Source organism: Hyla sarda, chromosome 5, assembly GCF_029499605.1.
Source record: "Hyla sarda isolate aHylSar1 chromosome 5, aHylSar1.hap1, whole genome shotgun sequence".
Lineage (NCBI taxonomy): Eukaryota > Metazoa > Chordata > Amphibia > Anura > Hylidae > Hyla > Hyla sarda.
The window spans coordinates 258,414,620-258,437,085 of record NC_079193.1 but is presented as its reverse complement, the minus strand read 5'-3'; the positions used below and the strand labels follow the sequence as shown (position 1 = coordinate 258,437,085).

Genomic DNA, 22,466 nt, shown 5'->3' with positions numbered 1-22,466 from the left:
AGTTGTCGCCGACCTCACCACGGTGGTCGCCCAGCAGTAACAACAGATAGCGCAACAAGGCCACCAGCTGTCTCAACTGACCGTGATGCTACAGCAGCTACTACCACAGCTTCAGCAATCATCTCCTCCGCCAGCTCCTGCACCTCCTCCGCAGCGAGTGGCCGCCTCAGGCCTACGACTATCCTTGCCGGATAAATTTGATGGGGACTCTAAGTTTTGCCGTGGCTTTCTTTCACAATGTTCCCTGCACTTGGAGATGATGTCGGACCAGTTTCCTACTGAAAGGTCTAAGGTGGCTTTCGTAGTCAGCCTTCTGTCTGGAAAAGCTCTGTCATGGGCCACACCGCTCTGGGACCGCAATGACCCCGTCACTGCCTCTGTACACTCCTTCTTCTCGGAAATTCGAAGTGTCTTTGAGGAACCTGCCCGAGCCTCTTCTGCTGAGACTGCCCTGCTGAACCTGGTCCAGGGTAATTCTTCCGTTGGCGAGTACGCCGTGCAATTCCGTACTCTTGCTTCAGAACTTTCCTGGAATAATGAGGCCCTCTGCGCGACCTTTAAAAAAGGCCTATCCAGCAACATTAAAGATGTTCTGGCCGCACGAGAAATTCCTGCTAACCTACATGAACTCATTCATCTAGCCACTCGCATTGACATGCGTTTTTCCGAAAGGCGTCAGGAGCTCCGCCAGGATATGGACTTTGTTCGCACGAGGCGTTTTTTCTCCCCGGCTCCTCTCTCCTCTGGTCCTCTGCAATCCGTTCCTGTGCCTTCCGCCGTGGAGGCTATGCAAGTTGACCGGTCTCGCCTGACACCTCAAGAGAGGACACGACGCCGCATGGAGAATCTCTGCCTGTACTGTGCCGGTACCGAACACTTCCTGAAGGATTGTCCTATCCGTCCTCCCCGCCTGGAAAGACGTACGCTGACTCCGCACAAAGGTGAAACAGTCCTTGATGTCAACTCTGCTTCTCCACGTCTTACTGTGCCTGTGCGGATATCTGCCTCTACCTTCTCCTTCTCCACTAAGGCCTTCTTGGACTCCGGATCTGCAGGAAACTTTATTTTGGCCTCTCTCATCAACAGGTTCAACATCCCAGTGACCAGTCTCGCCAGACCTCTCTACATCAATTGCGTTAACAATGAAAGATTGGACTGTGCCGTGCGTTACCGCACGGAACCCCTCCTAATGTGCATCGGACCTCACCACGAAAAAATTGAGTTTTTGGTCCTCTCCAATTGCACTTCCGAAATTCTCCTTGGACTACCCTGGCTTCAACACCATTCCCCAACCCTGGATTGGTCCACAGGGGAGATCAAGAGTTGGGGTCCCTCTTGTTTCAAGGACTGCCTTAAACCGGTTACCAGTACTCCTTGCCGTGACCCTGTGGTTCCCCCTGTAACCGGTCTCCCTAAGGCCTATATGGACTTTGCGGATGTTTTTTGCAAAAAACAAGCTGAGACTCTACCTCCTCACAGGCCTTATGACTGTCCTATTGACCTCCTCCCGGGCACTACTCCACCCCGGGGCAGAATTTATCCTCTCTCTGCCCCAGAGACTCTTGCTATGTCTGAGTTCATCCAGGAAAATTTAAAAAAGGGCTTTATCCGCAAATCCTCCTCTCCTGCCGGAGCCGGATTTTTCTTTGTGTCCAAAAAAGATGGCTCCCTACGTCCTTGCATTGACTACCGCGGTCTTAATAAAATCACGGTAAAGAACCGCTACCCTCTACCTCTCATCTCTGAACTCTTTGATCGCCTCCAAGGTGCCCACATCTTTACCAAACTGGACTTAAGAGGTGCTTATAATCTCATCCGCATCAGAGAGGGGGATGAATGGAAAACGGCATTTAACACTAGAGATGGACACTTTGAGTATCTGGTCATGCCCTTTGGCCTGTGCAACGCCCCTGCCGTCTTCCAAGACTTTGTTAATGAAATTTTTCGTGATCTCTTATATTCCTGTGTTGTTATGTATCTGGACGATATCCTGATTTTTTCTGCCAACCTAGAAGAACACCGCCAGCATGTCCGCATGGTTCTTCAGAGACTTCGTGACAATCAACTTTATGCCAAAATGGAGAAATGTCTGTTTGAATGTCAATCTCTTCCTTTCCTAGGATACTTGGTCTCTGGCCAGGGACTACAAATGGATCCAGACAAACTCTCTGCCGTCTTAGATTGGCCACGCCCCTCCGGACTCCGTGCTATCCAACGTTTTTTGGGGTTCGCCAATTATTACAGACAATTTATTCCACATTTTTCCACCATTGTGGCTCCTATCGTGGCTTTAACCAAAAAGAATGCCAATCCTAAGTCATGGCCTCCTCAAGCGGAAGACGCCTTTAAACAGCTCAAGTCTGCCTTTTCTTCAGCTCCCGTGCTCTCCAGACCTGACCCATCTAAACCCTTCCTATTGGAGGTTGATGCCTCCTCAGTAGGAGCTGGAGCGGTCCTTCTACAAAAAAATTCTTCCGGGCATGCTGTTACTTGTGGGTTTTTTTCTAAGACCTTCTCTCCGGCGGAGAGGAACTACTCCATCGGGGATCGAGAGCTACTAGCCATTAAATTAGCACTTGAGGAATGGAGGCATCTGCTGGAGGGATCAAGATTTCCAGTTATTATTTACACCGATCACAAGAACCTCTCCTATCTCCAGTCTGCCCAACGGCTGAATCCTCGCCAGGCCAGGTGGTCTCTGTTCTTTGCCCGATTTAATTTTGAAATTCACTTTCGGCCTGCCGATAAGAACATTAGGGCCGATGCTCTCTCTCGTTCCTCGGATGCCTCGGAAGTAGAGCTCTCTCCGCAACACATCATTCCTCCTGACTGCCTGATCTCCACTTCTCCAGCCTCCATCAGGCAAACTCCTCCAGGGAAGACCTTCGTCTCTCCACGCCAACGCCTCGGAATCCTCAAATGGGGTCACTCCTCCCATCTCGCAGGTCATGCGGGCATCAAGAAATCCGTGCAACTCATCTCTCGTTTCTATTGGTGGCCGACTCTGGAGACGGATGTTGTGGATTTTGTGCGAGCCTGCACTGTCTGTGCCCGGGATAAGACTCCTCGCCAGAAGCCCGCTGGTCTTCTTCATCCTCTGCCTGTTCCCGAACAGCCTTGGTCTCTGATTGGTATGGACTTTATTACAGACTTACCCTCATCCCGTGGCAACACTGTTGTTTGGGTGGTCGTTGATCGATTCTCCAAGATGGCACATTTCATCCCTCTTCCTGGTCTTCCTTCTGCGCCTCAGTTGGCAAAACAATTTTTTGTACACATTTTTCGTCTTCACGGGTTGCCCACGCAGATCGTCTCGGATAGAGGCGTCCAATTCGTGTCTAAATTCTGGAGGGCTCTCTGTAAACAACTCAAGATTAAATTAAACTTTTCTTCTGCTTATCATCCTCAATCCAATGGGCAAGTAGAAAGAATTAACCAGGTCCTGGGTGATTATTTACGGCATTTTGTTTCCTCCCGCCAGGATGACTGGGCAGATCTTCTACCATGGGCCGAATTCTCATATAACTTCAGAGTTTCTGAATCTTCTTCCAAATCCCCATTTTTCGTGGTGTACGGCCGTCACCCTCTTCCCCCCCTCCCTACTCCCTTGCCCTCTGGTGTACCCGCTGTGGATGAAATATCTCGTGATCTTTCCACCATATGGAAAGAGACCCAAAATTCTCTCTTACAGGCTTCATCACGCATGAAGAAGTTTGCTGATAAGAAAAGAAGAGCTCCCCCCATTTTTTCTCCCGGAGACAAGGTATGGCTCTCCGCTAAATATGTCCGCTTCCGTGTTCCCAGCTACAAATTGGGACCACGCTATCTTGGTCCTTTCAAAATTTTGTGCCAGATTAATCCTGTCTCTTATAAACTTCTTCTCCCTCCTTCTCTTCGTATTCCTAATGCCTTTCACGTTTCTCTTCTTAAACCACTCATCATCAACCGTTTCTCTCCTAAACTTATCTCTCCCACTCCTGTCTCCGGTTCTTCAGACATCTTTCCCGTAAAGGAGATACTGGCCTCCAAAAAGGTCAGAGGAAAAACCTTCTTTTTGGTTGACTGGGAGGGCTGTGGTCCTGAAGAGAGATCCTGGGAACCTGAGGACAATATCCTAGATAAAAATCTGGTCCTCAGGTTCTCAGGCTCCAAGAAGAGGGGGAGACCCAAGGGGGGGGGTACTGTTACGCCGAGCGCTCCGGGTTCCCGCTCCTCCCCGGAGTGCTCGCTACACTCTCGCTCCCGCAGCGCCCCGGTCAGATCCACTGACCGGGTGCGCTGCGATACCGCCTCCAGCCGGGATGCGATTCGCGATGCGGGTGGCGCCCGCTCGCGATGCGCACCCCGGCTCCCGTACCTGACTCGCTCTCCGTCGGTCCTGTCCCGGCGCGCGCGGCCCCGCTCCCTAGGGCGCGCGCGCGCCGGGTCTCTGCGATTTAAAGGGCCACTGCGCCGCTGATTGGCGTAGTGGTTCTAATCAGTGTGTTCACCTGTGCACTCCCTATGTATACCTCACTTCCCCTGCACTCCCTCGCCGGATCTTGTTGCCATTGTGCCAGTGAAAGCGTTCTCTTGTGTGTTCCTAGCCTGTGTTCCAGACCTCCTGCCGTTGCCCCTGACTACGATCCTTGCTGCCTGCCCCGACCTTCTGCTACGTCCGACCTTGCTTCTGTCTACTCCCTTGTACCGCCTATCTTCAGCAGTCAGAGAGGTTGAGCCGTTGCTAGTGGATACGACCTGGTCACTACCGCCGCAGCAAGACCATCCCGCTTTGCGGCGGGCTCTGGTGAATACCAGTAGTGACTTAGAACCGGTCCACTAGCACGGTCCACGCCAATCCCTCTCTGGCACAGAGGATCCACCTCCTGCCAGCCGGCATCGTGACATAAACTGTGTGCTTTTATACGTAATATCCGGCGATTGCAGGCTGCAGCTGGCTTGATTGATGATTGACAGGTCCTGCTGACATCAGGTGAGTGTGTCATTAGTATGTGGATGAGAGCGCCGCACGTCAACATCACATATTCGCAGCACGTGGAGAAGACAAATGAACCAAAACATAAACAACATACACGTGGGGCAACGTAAGGTAAGGAAGGGTGAGAGAGGGAAAAGAAATAAAATAAACAAAATGCAGAGCATGATACATAAACTATGTTATGAGATAGCTAGATTCCATGGACTCCCATATTAGGCTAAATTTCCAACAGGGACACGTACATTTATCTAGGAAGAATAAAAAAGCAATTCGATGATATATACAGGATATCAAAATCATTCGAAAAACAGTTGAAGTGATTTCATTAAATTAATCTGGTTACAATAGGAAACTTGTCAATTTGTAATCTCTATTAAAACCTTTCGGTTCAATGGTATTCAATTTATGAATCCAAAACGCTTCTCTCTGTCTAAGTAGCCTTTTTTCATCTACCCCCCCCCCCCACCTGCGGGGTAATGTAACTTCTGCTAGGACCTGAAACTTTAGTTGTGAAATCTTGTGACCGTATTTCTTGAAATTGTAGGGAATTGGGAAAACTATATTTTTGCACCAGATGGAAGATTTGTGGCGATTGATGCGATAGCCAACGCTTTGAATTGTCTGTGTAGGGAACACTAAGGCTGGCTTCACACCACGATTTGACTATCCGATGCACAGATACGATTTTGGAAGCTCAAACTGCCTGAAATCGTATCTGTGCACGGACAGGTACTGACAGATATGGAGCAGATAGTCTGCTAGTGACTACAATCTGGTCATTTTCTCATGGCAGACCACGATTTTCAGTGTAAAAAATCTGACTTGCTGAGAAAATGACTAGATCGTAGTCACTAGCAGACTATCTGCTCCATATCTGTCAGTACCTGTCCGTGCACAGATACGATTTCAGGCAGTTTGAGCTTCCGAAATCGTATCTGTGCATCGGAAGGTCAAATCGTGGTATGAAGCCAGCCTTAGACAACACATCCTAGATCTGAATGAATGAACTAATCGTATGAAATACTTTCATCTTTACATAGCTGAATGTGCTGACAACAAAATCACAAAAATTATCAATGGAAATCAAATTTATCAACCCATGGAGGTCTGGATATGGAGTCATACTCAAAATCAAAGTGGAAAACCACACTACAGGCTGATCCAACTTTATGTAATGTCCTTAAAACAAGTCAAAATGAGGCTCAGTAGTGTGTGTGGCCTCTCCTGATTGTAACACTCACGTTTCTGAAGACAGGAACTCCAGTGTATGCGGATCCGCTGGACCTGTGTGACAGATGACTCGGACCGTGCCAGGGAACGGAGTCTAAGGTGCCGCTGGTCTTCACCAGAGCCAGCCGCAAAGCAGGATGGGCTTGCTGCTGCAGGCGACACCCAGGTCGTAACCCCCGGCAACGGCTCGACCACACAGGCAGCTGAGGAGATGCGAAGCACAGAAGGGACGAGACAACTCATAGTCAGGATAGCTGTAGGTCAGGGCAGGCAGCACAGTAGCGTAGTCGGGACGTAGCAGAAGTTCAGTAGGCAGGCAGCAGAGAAGCAAGGTCAAGGTCACAAGAGCAGGAGATCTGGTACACGGCAAGGCAATACAAAGGAACGCTTTATCTAGGGCACAAGGCAACAAAGAACCGGCAGAGAACTGAGGAGGGTGGAGGAATTTATCAACAAGACACAGGTGGTTACACTAATGAGCATACTGGCCCTTTAAATCTTAAAGCTCCAGCACGCGCACACCCTAAGGGACGGGGACACATGCGCCGGAGCAGAGAGGTGGAAGCAGGGGAAGGGGAAACACCCGGAGAGTGACGGACTGGGGCTCGCATGCAGGTGCGTCCCGCAGTGCGAGTCCCAGCCCCGTCGGCAGCAGAAGATAAGGGGACCATGCACTCATGGCCAGCGTGTGAGGCTGGAGCGCATAGCATAACACTGATGAGTTGGCGGATGGTCTCCTGAGGGATGTCCTCCCAGACCTGGACTAAAGCATCCGCCAACTCTTAGACAGTCTGTGGTGCAACGTGGCATTGGTGGATGGAGCGAGACATGATGTCCCAGATGTGCTCAATCGGATTCAGGTCTGGGGAACAGGCGGGCCAGTCCATAGCATCAATGCCTTCCTCTTGCAGGAACTGCTGACACACTCCAGCCACATGAGGTCTAGCATTGTCTTGCATTAGGAGGAATCCAGGGCCAATCGCACCAGCATATGGTCTCACAAGGGGTCTGAAGGTCAGGCTACCAAGTACATGGAGGGCTGTGTGGCCCCCCAAAGAAATGCCACCCCACACCATTACTGACCCACCGCCAAACTGGTCATGCTGGAGGATGTTGCAGGCAGAACGTTCTCCACGGTGTCTCCAGACTCTGTCACGTCTTTCACATGTGCTCAGTGCGAACCTGCTTTAATCTGTGAAGAGCACAGGGCCCCAGTGGCAAATTTGCCAATCTTGGTGTACTCTGGCAAATGCACAGTGTTCGGCTGTAAGCACAAACCCCACCTGTGGACATCAGGCCCTCATACCACCCTCATGGAGTCTGTTTCTGACTGTTTGAGTGGACACATGCACATTTGTGGCCTGCTGGAGGTCATTTTGCAAGGCTCTGGCAGTGCTCCTCCTTGCACAAAGGCGGAGTTAGCGGTCCTGCTGCTGGGTTGTTGCCCTCCTACGGCCTCCTCCACGTCTCCTGATGTACTGGCCTGTTTCCTAGTCTGGACACTACGGTGACAGACACAGCAAACCTTCTTGCCACAGCTAGCATTGATGTGCCTAAAAGTGTAAAAAAAAAGTTGAATAAAAAGTTTAAAAAAACACCCATTAACCCCTTCCTTATTAAAAGTTTAAATCACCCCCCCCCCTTTCCCAAATTCCATATAAAAATATGTATATAAAAATATAAAAAAATTCAGTCCAGTCCAGTCAAAAATAGTGTATTTTTGGTCACTTTTTATATCAAGAAAAAAATGAATAAAAAGCGATCAAAAAGTCCAATCAATACAAAAACGGTACTACTAAAAACTTCAGATTACGGTGCAAAAAATAAGCCCTCATAAATAAAAAAGTTATAGGGGTCAGAAGGTGACAATTTTAAACATATACATTTTCCTGTATGTAGTTATGGTTTTTTCCAGAAATACAACAAAATCAAACCTATATATGTAGGGAATCATTTTAATCATATGGACCTACAGAATAAAGATAAGGTGTCATTTTTACCGGAAAATGGACTGTGTAGAAATAGAAGCCCCCAAAATTTACAAAATGGTGTTTTTTTGTTCAATTTTGTCACACAATGATTATTTTTGGTTTCGCCGTAGATTTTGGGGTAAAATGACTTATGTCACTACAAAGTAGAATTGATGGTGCAAAAAATAAGCCATCATATGGATTTTTAGGTTTAAAATTGAAAGGGTTATGATTTTTAAAAGGTAAGAAGGAAAAAAAAGTAAGTGCAAAAACGGAAAAACGCTCGGTCCTTAACCTCTTCAGGACACAGGGCGTATGGATAATGGATACGCCCTGCATTCCGAGTCCTTAAGGACCGAGGGCGTATTCATACGCCCGTGGGAAATCCGGTCCCCACCGCTAGCCGGTTGGGGACCGGAGCCGGATGCCTGCTGAAATCATTCAGCAGGCACCCTGGCACATCGCCCAGGGGGGGGGCCAGAGACCACCCCATGTCGGCGATCGGAGAAAATCACATGTCAATTCAGACATGCGATTTTCTCCAATTCCGGGCTGATCGGGTCTCTGGTGAATTGAAAGTGAAAGTAAATCTTTACTGTGGCAACCACTATAGGGGCCAAACTGCAACTCCCAGCATGCCCAGAGAGCCAAAGGCTGTCTGGGCATGCTGGGAGTTGTAGTTTTGCAACATCTGGAGGGTCACAGTTTGGAGACCACTGTTACAGTGGTGCCCAAACGGTAGCCCTCCAGATGTTGCCAAACTACAACTCTCAGCATGCCACGACTGCCCAGGCATGCTGGGAGTTGTAGTTCTGTAACATCTGTCCCTTCAGATTTAGCAATTTTCATGAAATTTTTGAAAATTGCTGCTCTACTTTGAAGCCCTCTAATTTTTTCAAAAAGCAAAAGTATGTTCATTTTATGATGCCAACATAAAGTGGACATATTGTGTTTGTGAAGAAAAATAAAATGTATTTGGAATATCCATTTTCCTTACAAGCAGAGAGCTTCAAAGATAGAAAAATGCAACATTTTCAAAATTTTCATGAAATTTTGGGATTTTTCACCAAAAAAGGATGCAAGTAACGCCGAAAATTTACCACCAAAATAAAGTAGAATATGTCACGAAAAAACAATCTCAGAATCAGAATATTCGGTAAAAGTTTTTCGCGTTATTAATTTGTAAAGTGACGGTGGTCAGAATTACGAAAAAGGGCTCAGTCCTTAAGGTGAAAAAGGACTGCGTCCTTAAGGGGTTAAATAATAATAAAAAATGTACTGGGTAATTTAGTGATCAAAATGAAACGTGTTTCTGCTACAATGTTTTCCAACCAGGGTGCCTCCAGCTGTTGCAAAACTACAATTCTCAGCATGTCCGGACAGTGAAAGGCTGTCTGAGCATCCTGGGAGTTGTAGTTTTGCAACAGCTGGAGGCACCTGGTCTGCAGTATCTGAGACAAGCAACCAAACACCTAGGCTGCAGCTCACTCACTGACAGGATGACGTCACTGCGATGTCACGTGACTCGGTTATTCAGCGTTTGATTAGTTCGCCCTTGAACTAGCTCCCTTCTTATTGGCGGTCAGTCTTTCCCCTTAGATCGGCGCTCAGCTAGTGCTGCCTGGCTGTCTCCGGTGTTCTTGCGGCCCTGAGTAGCTGTGACCTGAGCCGCTATGTTCCTGTGCTCCAGGCTCCGGGCCGGGGTCACCAGCTCGGTGAGTATATTGTGCGCTGGACACGGTGACTAATGGCGGCAGAGGAGGAGTGTGTGCCCGTCATATGAGCACCGGGTGTGTGCACGACCTTCACTGTCCCCCCAGCACAGCAGGCCCTCACCTCCAGCGGTGATCCCCGGGGCTGCTCTCCTCCGTATGGCCGGCTGTATCTGTCATCACTACATTGGCAGGAATGGAGATGGGGAAAACGGTTTTGTGTTGGGTGACTCTGCTGACTGATGTGTGCAGTATATGTGGGTGTGTAGTATATGTGGGTAGTATGTATATGTATATGTGTATTTGTATTTGTGTGTGTGTGTGTGTGTGTGTGTGTGTATATATATATATATATATATATATATATATATATATATATATATATAGTGGCTGTTTACAGGGATGTGGAATTCCTATCGCCCGCCGCCCAGGACATGCAGTTCCAGGCTCCTGCCCGCTCCATACTCGGTGGCACACAGCTGATTTCAGTAGCTGGGGGCCACCGCTAATAGCCCAGCATGTGGCGATCAACGTGGGCGGCTATTAACCCTTTAGGTCGCCAATATCAAAGTTGACAGCGGCATCTAAAGGGAACTTTTAACCATCCCTGGTGGTCCAGTGGGGTGAACTGATCTGTATGAGGAATCTAATCATTCCTTCTAAAAGTTCCCTAAGGGACTAATAAAGGGTTAACAAAAAAAGTTTAATAAAAGTTCAAAAAAACACACACATAAACCCCTTCCATATTAAAAGTTCACATCACTCCCCCCCCCCCCCCCCCCCCTTTTTTCCCATTTTTCCATACAAAAAACGTAAACATAATAATAAAAATCAATCTATCTGGTATTTGCACGTTGAAGGAGATATGCATCAAAAACAAATTTCTTTCCCTGTGCTTGGGCTGCAAAAAAGAGCTAAAAAAAATAAAAATCCTTTAAATGGGCACTGTCACCAACTTTTTTTTTTAATATGTTGTAGTACTTATGTACTACAACATATCTCTAATATAGTTTCATTATTATTTTTTATTATTAATATGGTGTAATTTAAGTTTGAGAACCGGCCACTAGGGGTCTCCCTCTTAGTGGCCGGCTGCAGCCTGATGTGACGTCACGGCTGAGTTCGGACTGATGCGGCCGGGCAATCAGTCCTTTTTCACTCAGGCTGGGCTTGCTCCCTGTCTGTCAATCAGACAGGCAGGGAGCGAGTGCTGAGAGCGCATTGGCTCCCTGGCCTCACACACCGGACCCGCCTCCTGGCATATGCCGCCGCTGCTGCTGCCTCAGGAAGGACTTGGCACAGCACTTGGGTGTGGAAATAAAAAATAAAAAAAAAACTACTTGTCCAAGGGACTAAAGCGGAACACAAACTACATGTCCCTCAAGAAAATCCACTTGTCCTGGTAGATAAAATAATTTCAACCAAAATGGTAAGATCTCCCCCCCCCCCCCCCCCCCCCACTAGACCACCAGGGATGGATATAAGATCCCTTTAGACACTTGGTTAAGATCCCTTTAGACACTAATGGTTTAATAGCGGCTACGGTGATCGCAGAATGCCGGGATATTAGGGCGGGGGAGCTGTAGCTCCTTTTATGCCCGAGGCAACCACAGAAAAGTCTAGATGTAACTTTTTTTATCACCTTATAAAAAATTTCTCATATGAAGTGACCAAAAATGAGCAATTCTGGACTATTTTTTTTACATTTACACCGTTCACTGTACGGTTTAACATATTTTAATAGTCTGGACATTTCCACATGCAGCGATACCACTTATGTTTATTTTTGTACATTATTTTTATTTAAAGAAAAATGGAAACTTTTATTAGGAAAGGGGCTTATTCACATATATACGCACTGTTTAAAATATTTTAATCACTATTTTTCAGCCTTCATATGGACTTCTATATGGAGTCTTTTGGTTGGAAAACACTGAACGCCGCTGTGTTGTGGGGGGGGGGGGGGGGGTTGTTCTGCTTCTCCAGTTTATGTGGTGCATTTTATTTACTCTAATTTCAGTGTCAGAAAATGCTGGAAGTTGCATTTAGTTACTAGATAACTACAACTCCCAGCATGCCCTGATACAGCCTATGGTTGTGTGGGTGTTGCAGCATGTTGCACTGTATAGTAGGACAGTTAAGGTTATTGTGTAATATGCTGGGAGTTGTAGTTTTGGTCCGTGTCAGCTGCAGAGCTGTGTCAAGGAATACTGGGAATTGCAGTTAGTAACCATAACACCCAGCATGCCCTGATGCAGCCTATGGCTCTGCAGCTGACCCGAACCAAAACTACAACTCCCAGCATGTTACACTTTATAGTTCTACAGTTTAGGTTATGGTGCAACATGCTGGAAGTTGTAGTTTTGGTTCGGGCGTGTTTGCGTGCATCCGTGGGGCACTTGGTCGGCGGGCGAGTATGAAGGGGGCGAGATCCTGGGGCGCAATTTAGTGCGGGTGGCCAGAAGCCACTAAAAATAAAGACACGGGCCCTTGGGCACTGCCCTAATGCCTGACGTGTCAGTCCTCCCCTGTACAAAACATTCATGCATACACATATCATACATAAACTGGCCACTGCCCCCATATCACACACACACACCCCCGCCACTGCCCCCCCACATCATACATTACATACACACATCACACATACATCATACACACACCATACATACACCCGCAGCTGCCCCATCATACATTACATACTCATCACACATACATCATACACACATACACTCACACCATACATATGCGCACATCATACATACACCCGCCGCTGCCCCCTCACATCATACATCATACACACATACACTCACACCATACATATGCGCACATCATACATACACCCGCCGCTGCCCCCTCACATCATACATCACACATACATCATACACATATACATCATACTGACACCATACATATACAACCACCCTTCCTGCCGCCGCCTGCATTCTCTGCCTCCTCACCTGAGCCGGCCATGAGTGGACATCAGAGCTGTAGTCCCGGCACAATAAAGACCTGCCGGCCGGTGTGAGGATGCATGGGTTTGAAAATCTCACCGGACGTCCTCTCTCCCCTCACCCGCTGTGTTTTTCCCGTGCAAACTTTTAACCTCCTCGTGGTAGATTAGGTCCTGTGGAGACAGAGCAGAGGGAGGGGGATGGAGCTGTGTGCAGGGGAGGGGGGGAGCTGTGTACGTCCTTGCTCTCCCCCCTGCGTCCTCCATCCTCCGGGAGGGGAGACAAGGGGACTCTGCGGTCAGCTGGGGGCCGCCGCCCCCTACATACACCCTCAGCACCAGTGTGAGGTGCAGACTTGCATCCGCTCCTGCGCCTCACACTGGCATTAAAGAAAAATACGGGGGAAGTCTGTCTGTCTGTCACTGCTTGCCCGATACAGGGCTAAATCTATGAAAAATTCACCTGCCCAGCACCCAGAACTACTTGTCCCGGGCGTCGGGTGATAGGATTTCCACATCCCTGGACTCTGCTTTGGATGGGGGGATTTTAGCGCCCGGGGTGGGGTGGGGTTTGCATAGCGCCGCGGCCATAACAAATGTATTGCTGTTAGCGCCACAGCGCTATGCCATAACAAATGTATTTGGGGGGGGGGGGGGGGGGGGTCACCACAGGGTGCCTCCAGTTGTTTCACCACTACAATTCCCAGCATGCCCTGACAGCCAATAGATGTCAGGGCAATCTTGGAGTTGTAGTGGTAAAACAGCTGGAGGCACCCTGTATAGGTGAACTAAGGGAGGAAGTCCCCCCCCCCCCCCCCCCCCCCCCCTCCCCGCTGGGATCAGTGACGTTGCGCCTGCTGGGGAAGTCTGCCTGGTAAGTGAGCACACTACAGGCAGACGAAAAGGCATTTCTAAAATAGTAAAAAAAAAATGAAAATTAAGGCAGGGAGGGGGTTAGGGAGAGATGGGCAATAGGCGGGGGAAAAAAAAAAAAAACTCCTACATGCCCCCGTTGCAGAGGTCCCGTTCCTCCGGTGCTGCAGGTCTTCTGGCTTCTTCAGGCTCAGAAGGTCACAAAGCTGTCAGCGTATCACCGGCCGCAGAGATGTCCCACCTCTGCCGGTGATAGGCTGAGAGCACTGTTAGGCTGAGAGCACTGTTATTTAAGTAACATAACAGTGCTCTCAGCCTATCACAGGCAGAGCAGAACGGGACCCGATATCTCTGCAACCGGGGGAACGTAGGTAGGGGAGTTAAATTATTATTTTTTTCCTTTTTGCAGCCCGGGCACAGGGAAAGAAGTTTGTTTTTACTGCATATTAACGTGGAAAAAAAATTGTTGTTTTTTATAACATCATATCCAGAAAAGTTTAAAGTAAAAAAAAGTCCGATCAATACAAAAATCCTACCGATACAAACTTCAGAATACGGTGCAAAAAATGATCCCCCACACCAGGCCACTGACCTGTGTGTGTGTGTGTGTGTGGACTCTGTTGACTAGTGTGTGTGGGGTGATGACCCTGACCGGGGGGTGACGCCACTGCACGGTGTGCGTGGGGTGATGACCCTGACCGGTGTGTGTGGAGTGATGCCGCGGACCGGTGTGTGTGGGGTGACAATGCTGACTGGTGTGTTGGAGTCACATCTATTCTGTATCTCCCTCTGTTTGAGTGTGAATTTCCAGTTTGTTTTATTATTGGATGCACTCGCCGTATCTAGTGACGACATGGAGGATCCTGTGCGTACACCAGCCATTTAAATATAAGGGATGTCCCACCCCACCCCCTTAATACAAGTCTATGGGAGGGCCCTCTCCCATAGACTTGTATTGAGTGGGCGGGACACGACATCATGGGGCGGAGCCGTAACATCACAATGCTCCATCCCCTGCATTGTCCCGTCATCAGGCACAAAGCCAGTTTGCTCTGTAGTGATGACGGTGGGGTGGCGCTTCAGAGATCATGGGGGTCCCCAGTGATTAGACATCTTATCCTCTGTCCTTTTGGATAGGGGATAAGATGTCTGGGGCGGAGTACCCCTTTAACCCAGGTTTCCAATGTTTTGACTCTTGATGATGTTTTCATGTTCTGCTCTCACAATGCAGCATTGGGCCCCTTCACAGTTTTTGTTCTGCAGAAGGGCACTCTATAGTCCTGGATTACATGTGATTTATTTATTTTTTATTTTTGTAGATTTAGTGATGGCTTTTTAACTATTGAATGACAGTTGCAGTCCTCAGGATTGTATAAAACTCCACATTTGGCATTGGATTGCATCTCAATAGACAGATCATTAAAGAGTACCTGCCACCACAAACTTTTTTTTATATTTTTTGTTAATCTATGTATTAGAAACAACTTTTTAATAACATGTGATTAACAAAAATGTGTAATATATATATAAAAAAAATAAAGATAATATAAATTTTATATATATATATATATATATATATATATATATATATATATATATATATAATTTTATATTATCTTTATTTTTTTATTTTTTTTTACTTTTAAAAACTGACCACTAGGGGGCTCCCTACATGTCCTGGCTCATAGTTTGGACTCATGCCAGCCTCTCAGTGCAGCTGTTACACTGAACAGCACAGCGCAGCTCCCTGCCTGTACATCAGACAGGCGGGAGCAAGCGCTGTGCACGCTACCAACCCCCACCCTATCTTCTTTCTCCCGCTCCCCTCCTCTTTCTTACTGCTGAGCAGCTCAGGACATCACCCACCGACAACACCACTTCTACTTCCAGAGCTTCAGTCGGGGACCGGGTTATATCTTATAACTGCAGCGTCTCCCTCCTCCGTCCCGAACACTCCCCGGAGCCTGATCAGCGTTGACAGCTCCTGCCCTGGGTCGGACAGCTGTCAGGAAGCTGAGGGAGAGAACAGCCACCACTACTTCTTGTGGACAACTCCCCCATAATGTCAGGGTCAGTAAAGGGACAGGAACAGCCCCCCCCATTAACAGGGAAGGGCGGAAGTCTTACTCAGTAGACGTCATGCCTGTAGCCGAAAAATCTCACAAGCAGTGAGCAAGCTTTACAAGGGGATACCGAATGGAGAGGAACACACCAGCAACATAATATACAGCCTCTTCATGGTGGCAGGTACTCTTTAAAGGAACCTGTCATACAGGCTTGTAGTGCGGGTGATACTGATCAAAATTAGACTTACGGCGTCCAGAACCGTCCGGCCGCTCCGCTGTAATTCCTGTTTTTTTTTTTTTTTGTACATTCAACTTAGGTCCTTGGGGCATGGACGGAGCCACGACCCGAGCTCCAGGTAATCTTCGCCGGGTGGGTGCTCTGCCCGGCTCATGCATATTCATAATTCCCCTCTCTCTGCTAGCGTGGCTGTGTTACTGTACGGCACATGCGCCACTTCCGGGGTTACCCCAGAGTCCAGATTACAATCCACCTTCACTTCTGTAGGATCATCTGGCCAGATGTGTCTGTGATGTGGAAGTCACAAGACAAAATCACCTTTCAGAGTTGCTACTATCAGAACTGAAACTTCAGACAAGTTGACATAGAGAACGTCCTGTACTTACAGTGCCGTGATCTCTGCCGAAGATGGATACTGATACTTTGATGAGAGAAAACATTTGAACATCAAGGCTCAATTTATTTGTAAAAATGTACAAAGTACAAAACTTGCCTAAATATAGTAAATTCATATTTAAATAGGCACTGTCAGAGTAAAACATTTTTATATGATGTTGCTGATGAAAATTAAAGTCCATTTGTAATATGGTTGTTTAAAATTTTGAATATTTAATGAAGAAAATGGCGCCTGAAAATCCCACCACTAGGGGTCCCCATACATACTGGGGCACTAACCAGTCCTGCAGCAACATTGGGCTTGTCCATGAGTCATAGTTGAGTGTGTGTGTGTGTATATGTGTATGTATATATGTGTGTGTATATATATATATATATATATATATATATATATATATATATATATATATATATATATATATATATATATATATATATATATATATATATATATATATATATATATATATATATATTGTGTGATAGAGGCATAAAAATTAGACGTACATGATTAGGATTAGGTACTGAGTAAAATATTTTTTGTGGGATCTGACAGATAATCTTTCAAGGGGTACTCTGGCCCTGAGACATCATATCACGGTCGTCATGCCCCCTCCCATAGACTTGCATAGCGGGGGATGACATCACACGGGGGCGGAGTTGTGACGTCACGTGGTCGCCACCCGGCTGTTTGTGAGCTGGCACCGCGGTGTGCAGCTCAAACAGGTGGGTGGCGAATAAAAGATTGCCGGGGTCCCCAGCGGCGGGACCCCTGCGGTGAGACATCTTATCCCCTATCCTTTGGATAGGGGATAAGATGTCTCAGAGCCGAAGTACCCCTTTAATTCAAGCTAGCTTATTTTCTTCATTTAAAAAAAATATTGATTTGAGTGGAGCATTGGAATATATTCTGTATGAAAGCTGTCCCCAAATATAATTTCTTACAGCACACAATATGCAGATCCTAGGCTTCTACTGTTATACTGTGACCTCTATATTACAGATCTATAGCTGTTGCTCCATCAAGCTGTGTAGTCATTGGCACCACTGTAAATCTGAGAGCTGCACAGTATGTCCTGGGACAAAACATACCAGCTGGACTACTATCATGTGGCAGAAAAAGTACTGTTCAAGAATTCAAAAGCATTGCTTTCCTCTACCTGTGTGGCAGCCTAACCCCTTTTTTTTGTGTTTTATGGTGTTTGCAGGTACGACGATACTTACATGAAACGGCAAGATGCAGCGGAGCTGGAGGAGCCTCATATGTGGTAAGAAGGCATCTTGCCAATAGGGATGAGACCTCAATAAAAGGTCCTCACTTTAAATTCATTTTAGAAACTTGATTTTTGACACAAACTGGGCAAGTTATCAACCTCTTCTTAAAGAGGACTTATCATGGGGCGATGAATATAGTTTTTATCTTTAAAATTATAACCCTTCTCAAAAAATAGATATCTAATGTTTACATAGGCATTGCTATTATAATATAAAAAACGCTTTTTTTTAGAGACCTAGGACAGACTGCTTTCTCTGACACATTAAACACTGATATACTGTAGGTCAGACTGGTGATCCATATGGTAATGGAACGTGCAGATGAAAATGTAGCATAAGGGCAAAAAAAGCAAAAAGATTTTTTAGATTGTTGCTCCCATTATGCCACGGCCCCCTTTGCATACTGCTTGAAGTTTGCATTTCAGTTGGGGGAATTTATCAAGTGTTTAAAACAAAATTTGTCTTTGTTACCCCCTAACAACCAGTCAGAGCTTAGATTTCTTAAACCATTCTGGCAGAATGAATTCTAAGCTGTGATTTGTTGCTTGTTACAACAAAGCGTTTTTATTTTAGATGGTTTTAACCTCTTAAAGGGGTGCTCCGGTGGAAAACAAATGTTTTTATGCTATAAAAAGTGACCAAAAATACGCTATTTTGGACTTTCTTTGGGGAATTTTTTTGCACGTATGCCATTGATCGTGCGGTGTAATTAACGAGATTTTTATAATTCGGACATTTCCGCATGCAGCGATACACGTGTTTGTTTTTATTTACACAGTTTTTTATTTTATTTTTTTAAATGGGGGGGGGGGGGGGAGGGGGTGATTAAAACTTTTATTAGGGACTATAAGGGGCTATAAAACTGCACACACTGATCTTTTACATTGATCATTGTTATCCCATGGGATAACATTGATTCTGCTGCTTGACTGCTCATGCCTGGATCTCGGGCACTGAGTAGTCATTCGGCGATCGGACACACAGGAGGAAGGTAGGCACCCTCCTTGTGTTCTCCACTGAGCTAGCTGGGAATATTTTACTTTCACTTTAGACACGGTGATCAACTTTGAATGCTGCATCTAAAGGGCATGCTCTGTCGGGGCATGCTAGGAGTTGTAGTTTTGCAACATCTGGAGGTCCGCAGGTTGAAGACCACTGGTATAGTAGGCAATACTCGCGTGTCCCCGCCGCTCCGGACCTGTCACCGCTGCCCTGGATGTCTCCCTCCATTGCTGTCGCTGCATCCCTGGGGTGTCCCCGTCACTCCGGAACGTCTCTGCTGCCCGGTATCCTCGCTCTCCGTCGCCGCCATCGCTACTCACGCCGCTCCTATTGGATGATGGGGCGGCGTGCGTGACGACATGACGACGACGACGAAGGAGAGCGTCGGCCATGCAGGGGATCCCGGCACGGAGCAGACACCGAGGAGGCAGGTAAGGTCCCTCCTGGTGCAGCCGGGTTAGTGTCACTTTCGCTTCAGACGCGGCGGTCAGCTTTGATTGCCACGTCTGAAGGGTTAATACAGGGCATCACCGTGATCGGTGATGTCCTGTATTAGCCGCGGTTGATGGCCGCAGGGACCGCAGCGATAGGTGTGTATTTGCCGTATAAGATGCACCAACTTTTTCCCCCCCCCCCAGTTTTCGGGAAGAAAAAGTGCGTCTTATACGGCGAAAAATATGGTAATTTGGGACATATCTTTCTGGGGCTCTGTCTGCCTACTGGGGGATCCCACCCTTCCTACCAACTGGGGTGGACATATATATCTGGGGCATTATTTACTTACTAGGGGAGCCCTACCTACCTGGGGAGGGGATGTACCTACCTGATAAAGTGACATACCTTCCTGAAAGGGGGACTACCTACTTAATGGGGCAGACTTACTTATCAAGGGCCCTATCCACCTAATTGGGTGACATACTGGTCTGCCTATTAAGTTTCTATTAATAAAGACCTTATTTACATACTATTTTGGTTGAAATTATTTTGTGTACCAGGACAAGTGGATTGTGCTCCGTTTTAGTTCCCTTGGACAAGTAGTTTGTTAAAAAAAATTCCACACCCCTGCTGTGCTGTTTTTCTAATGCTGGGTAACACCTTTAACAAATAAGAACTCAGTGCTTTAATCTGTATGGCACTAGGGTTTATGGGACATTGTGCTGGGCATGATGGACGCGGCTTACTAGGTTGCTCAGTGTTGGCTTTTGACATAATCATATTCCTTTTGATTCCACCATAAACGTGCACGCTCTACCTGGCAAGGTGTACATGATTATTTTTATGGAAAGAGAGGAATAAGCTGCTGCCAAACACCACCCTATCACTTGAACATCTGCCTTGGGGGTAGGGTTAGGAGGTCTTCATACACATTCGATTAGCGGAAAATTCTGACAAAATTGTCAGGATTTGCTTTTATCTGATGTGTATGCCAGCTTTAGATATCCACATGTAAAATCGCATTGAAATCAATGGCATGCAACATTAAAATCCTTACCAGAAGTCCAAGGGTGTGCCTCCGTTTCTCGACCACAGATTTAAAAGGCTACATTCTTGGCCTCTTTAGTGTCTAGTTTCCACGGTGTAGCTGAACAGTGTTCATAAATCTGGGCCAGTATCTTTTCACAGACTTTGTCACCTGGACACAGCTTAGTCTGACCTAAAGGGAACCTGCACTCACTTTTCATGCTGCCTGAACCAGGAGTCATCAGGGAAATCCCCAGCAGCTTTTCCTAGCTCTAGCAGCCTTGATTTATTTATGTCTTGGTATCCAAACAGAGAAGGATCAAGGCTTTTGGGGGCAGGGAGAGCCTGCTGGGGATTTCCCTGATGACTCCTGGTTCAGGCAGCATGAAAAGTGATGGCAGGTTCCCTTTAGGTCAGACTAAGCTGTGTCCAGGTGACAAAGTCTGTGTAAAGATACTGGCCCAGATTTATGTGAGGCGTCTATCATATGTGTCGACATAAATCTGCATAATTCTGTTCTGCTGCTTAGATGTTGTTTCTATTTGTTCATTTCAGCATAGAGATACCCCTGAGAACAACCCAGATACCTTCTTTGACTTCAATGAAGAAAATTACAAGGTACGTAGTGTGCACTTTGGGTTATATAACATTAGAGCACTCAGCCATTGCCTTTTATATAAGCCCATTAGCAGTTGCAGAGCCGGCATTTAAATTGCTTTGCTTTTCATTCTGGGCTCCTCTGACACTGGAGAGATTTACATTTCCCATTTTATTATTTATTTCTCTTTCAGAGAATAGAGGTTATTATTGGCAACTACCCAGAAGGTCACAAAGCTTCAGCTGTAATCCCGGTTCTTGATCTGGCACAGAGACAGCATGGATGGTTGCCTATCTCTGCTATGAACAAGGTACGATTAGCTGTATTGAAAAATAACTGATGGCTCTTTATACTACAGTCATTGTTGAAATTATATTTTTTGTACGAAAGTATGAACCCATGAGGACATGCAGTCTTTTAGAGGATTAGTACTTAGTGAATAAATTGTAGACAACCAAGGAATTTTGTGTAAATGTGAGATACTGCCAAATTAGGGCTACGTGCACACAACCCTTCTTGAGCTATATTTTACAGCTGAAATTTTTTTTCTTTTCTTTAACCTTAAGGACCACAGGCGTAGGGGTACACCATAACGTCCTGGTACTTAAGGACCAAGGGCGTACCTGTATGCCTGTGGGAATTCCAGTCCCCGGCGCTTGCCAAAATCATTCAGCAGGCACCCAGTGCAAACCACAACTACAACTCCCAGCATGAGCTTTGGAAGTCTGTGCATGCTGGGGGTTGTAGTTATGCAACAGCTGGAGGCACATTTTTTTCTAGGAAAGCGTGCCTCCAGCTGTTGCATAACTACAACTCCCAGCATGCACGGACAGCCGAAGGGCATTCTAGGAGTTGTAGCAGTGTGCCTCCAGGCTGTCAATGCATGCTGAGAGTTGCAGTTTTGCAACAGCTGAAGGCACACTGGTTGTGAAACAGTTTGTGTCCTAACTCAGTGTTTGCAACCAGTGTGCCTCCAGCTGTTGCAAAAGTACAACTCCCAGCATGTACGGTCTGTCAGTGCATGCTGGGAGTTGTAGTTTTGCAACAGCTGACCGAGTTTTCTGTGGCAAGTTTGAGATGCAGGATCTCAAACTCCCATCGGGAAGCTCCTTATAAACCCCTGCCCATGTGAATGTACCCTAAAAACGCTACACTACACAAAATATAAAGTAAAACGCCACATATACACCCTTACACAGTTACCTCCGACCCCCCCACACTCCCCAATAAAAATAAAAAACATCTTGTACGGCACTGTTAAAAAAAACTACTCCCAGTATTGCCGGACAGCCACTGACTGTCAAGGCATGCTGGGAGTTTTGCAACAGCTGGAGACACCCTGTTTGGGAAACACTGCTGTAGGGTATTTTGGTGGCAGATGCAAATCCCCAATTTAGTGCTAAAATGCGCATGGCGCTCTCTCGCTTTGGAACCCTGTCGTGTTTAAGGCAACAGTTTAGGGCCACATATTGGGTATTTCCGTACTCGGGAGAAATTGTGTGAAATTTTGGGGGGCTTTTTCTCCTTTTACCCCTTATGAAAAGGTAAAGTTGGGGGCTACACCAATAAAAAATGTTTACACTAACATGCTGGTGTTGCCCCATACTTTAAAAATTTTCACAAGCAGTAAAAGGAAAAAAAATGCCCCCCAAAATTTGTAACACAATTTCTCCTGAGTACGGAAATACCCCATATGTGGACGCAAAATGCTCTG

General features: G+C 46.7%; 1 protein-coding gene across 1 annotated transcript in view; it reads left to right on the top strand.

Moving 5' to 3' along the window:
- The first annotated feature begins 9,718 nt into the window (after positions 1 to 9,718).
- Positions 9,719 to 22,466, top strand: part of NDUFV2 (NADH:ubiquinone oxidoreductase core subunit V2) — a 38,393-nt gene continuing 25,645 nt past the window's right edge. The window contains exons 1-4 of the mRNA XM_056521583.1: positions 9,719 to 9,893; positions 17,625 to 17,684; positions 20,710 to 20,772; positions 20,946 to 21,062. Coding sequence (XP_056377558.1) covers positions 9,852 to 9,893; positions 17,625 to 17,684; positions 20,710 to 20,772; positions 20,946 to 21,062 — 282 coding nt within the window. The 5' untranslated portion in view covers positions 9,719 to 9,851. The remainder of the gene's footprint in view (positions 9,894 to 17,624; positions 17,685 to 20,709; positions 20,773 to 20,945; positions 21,063 to 22,466) is intronic.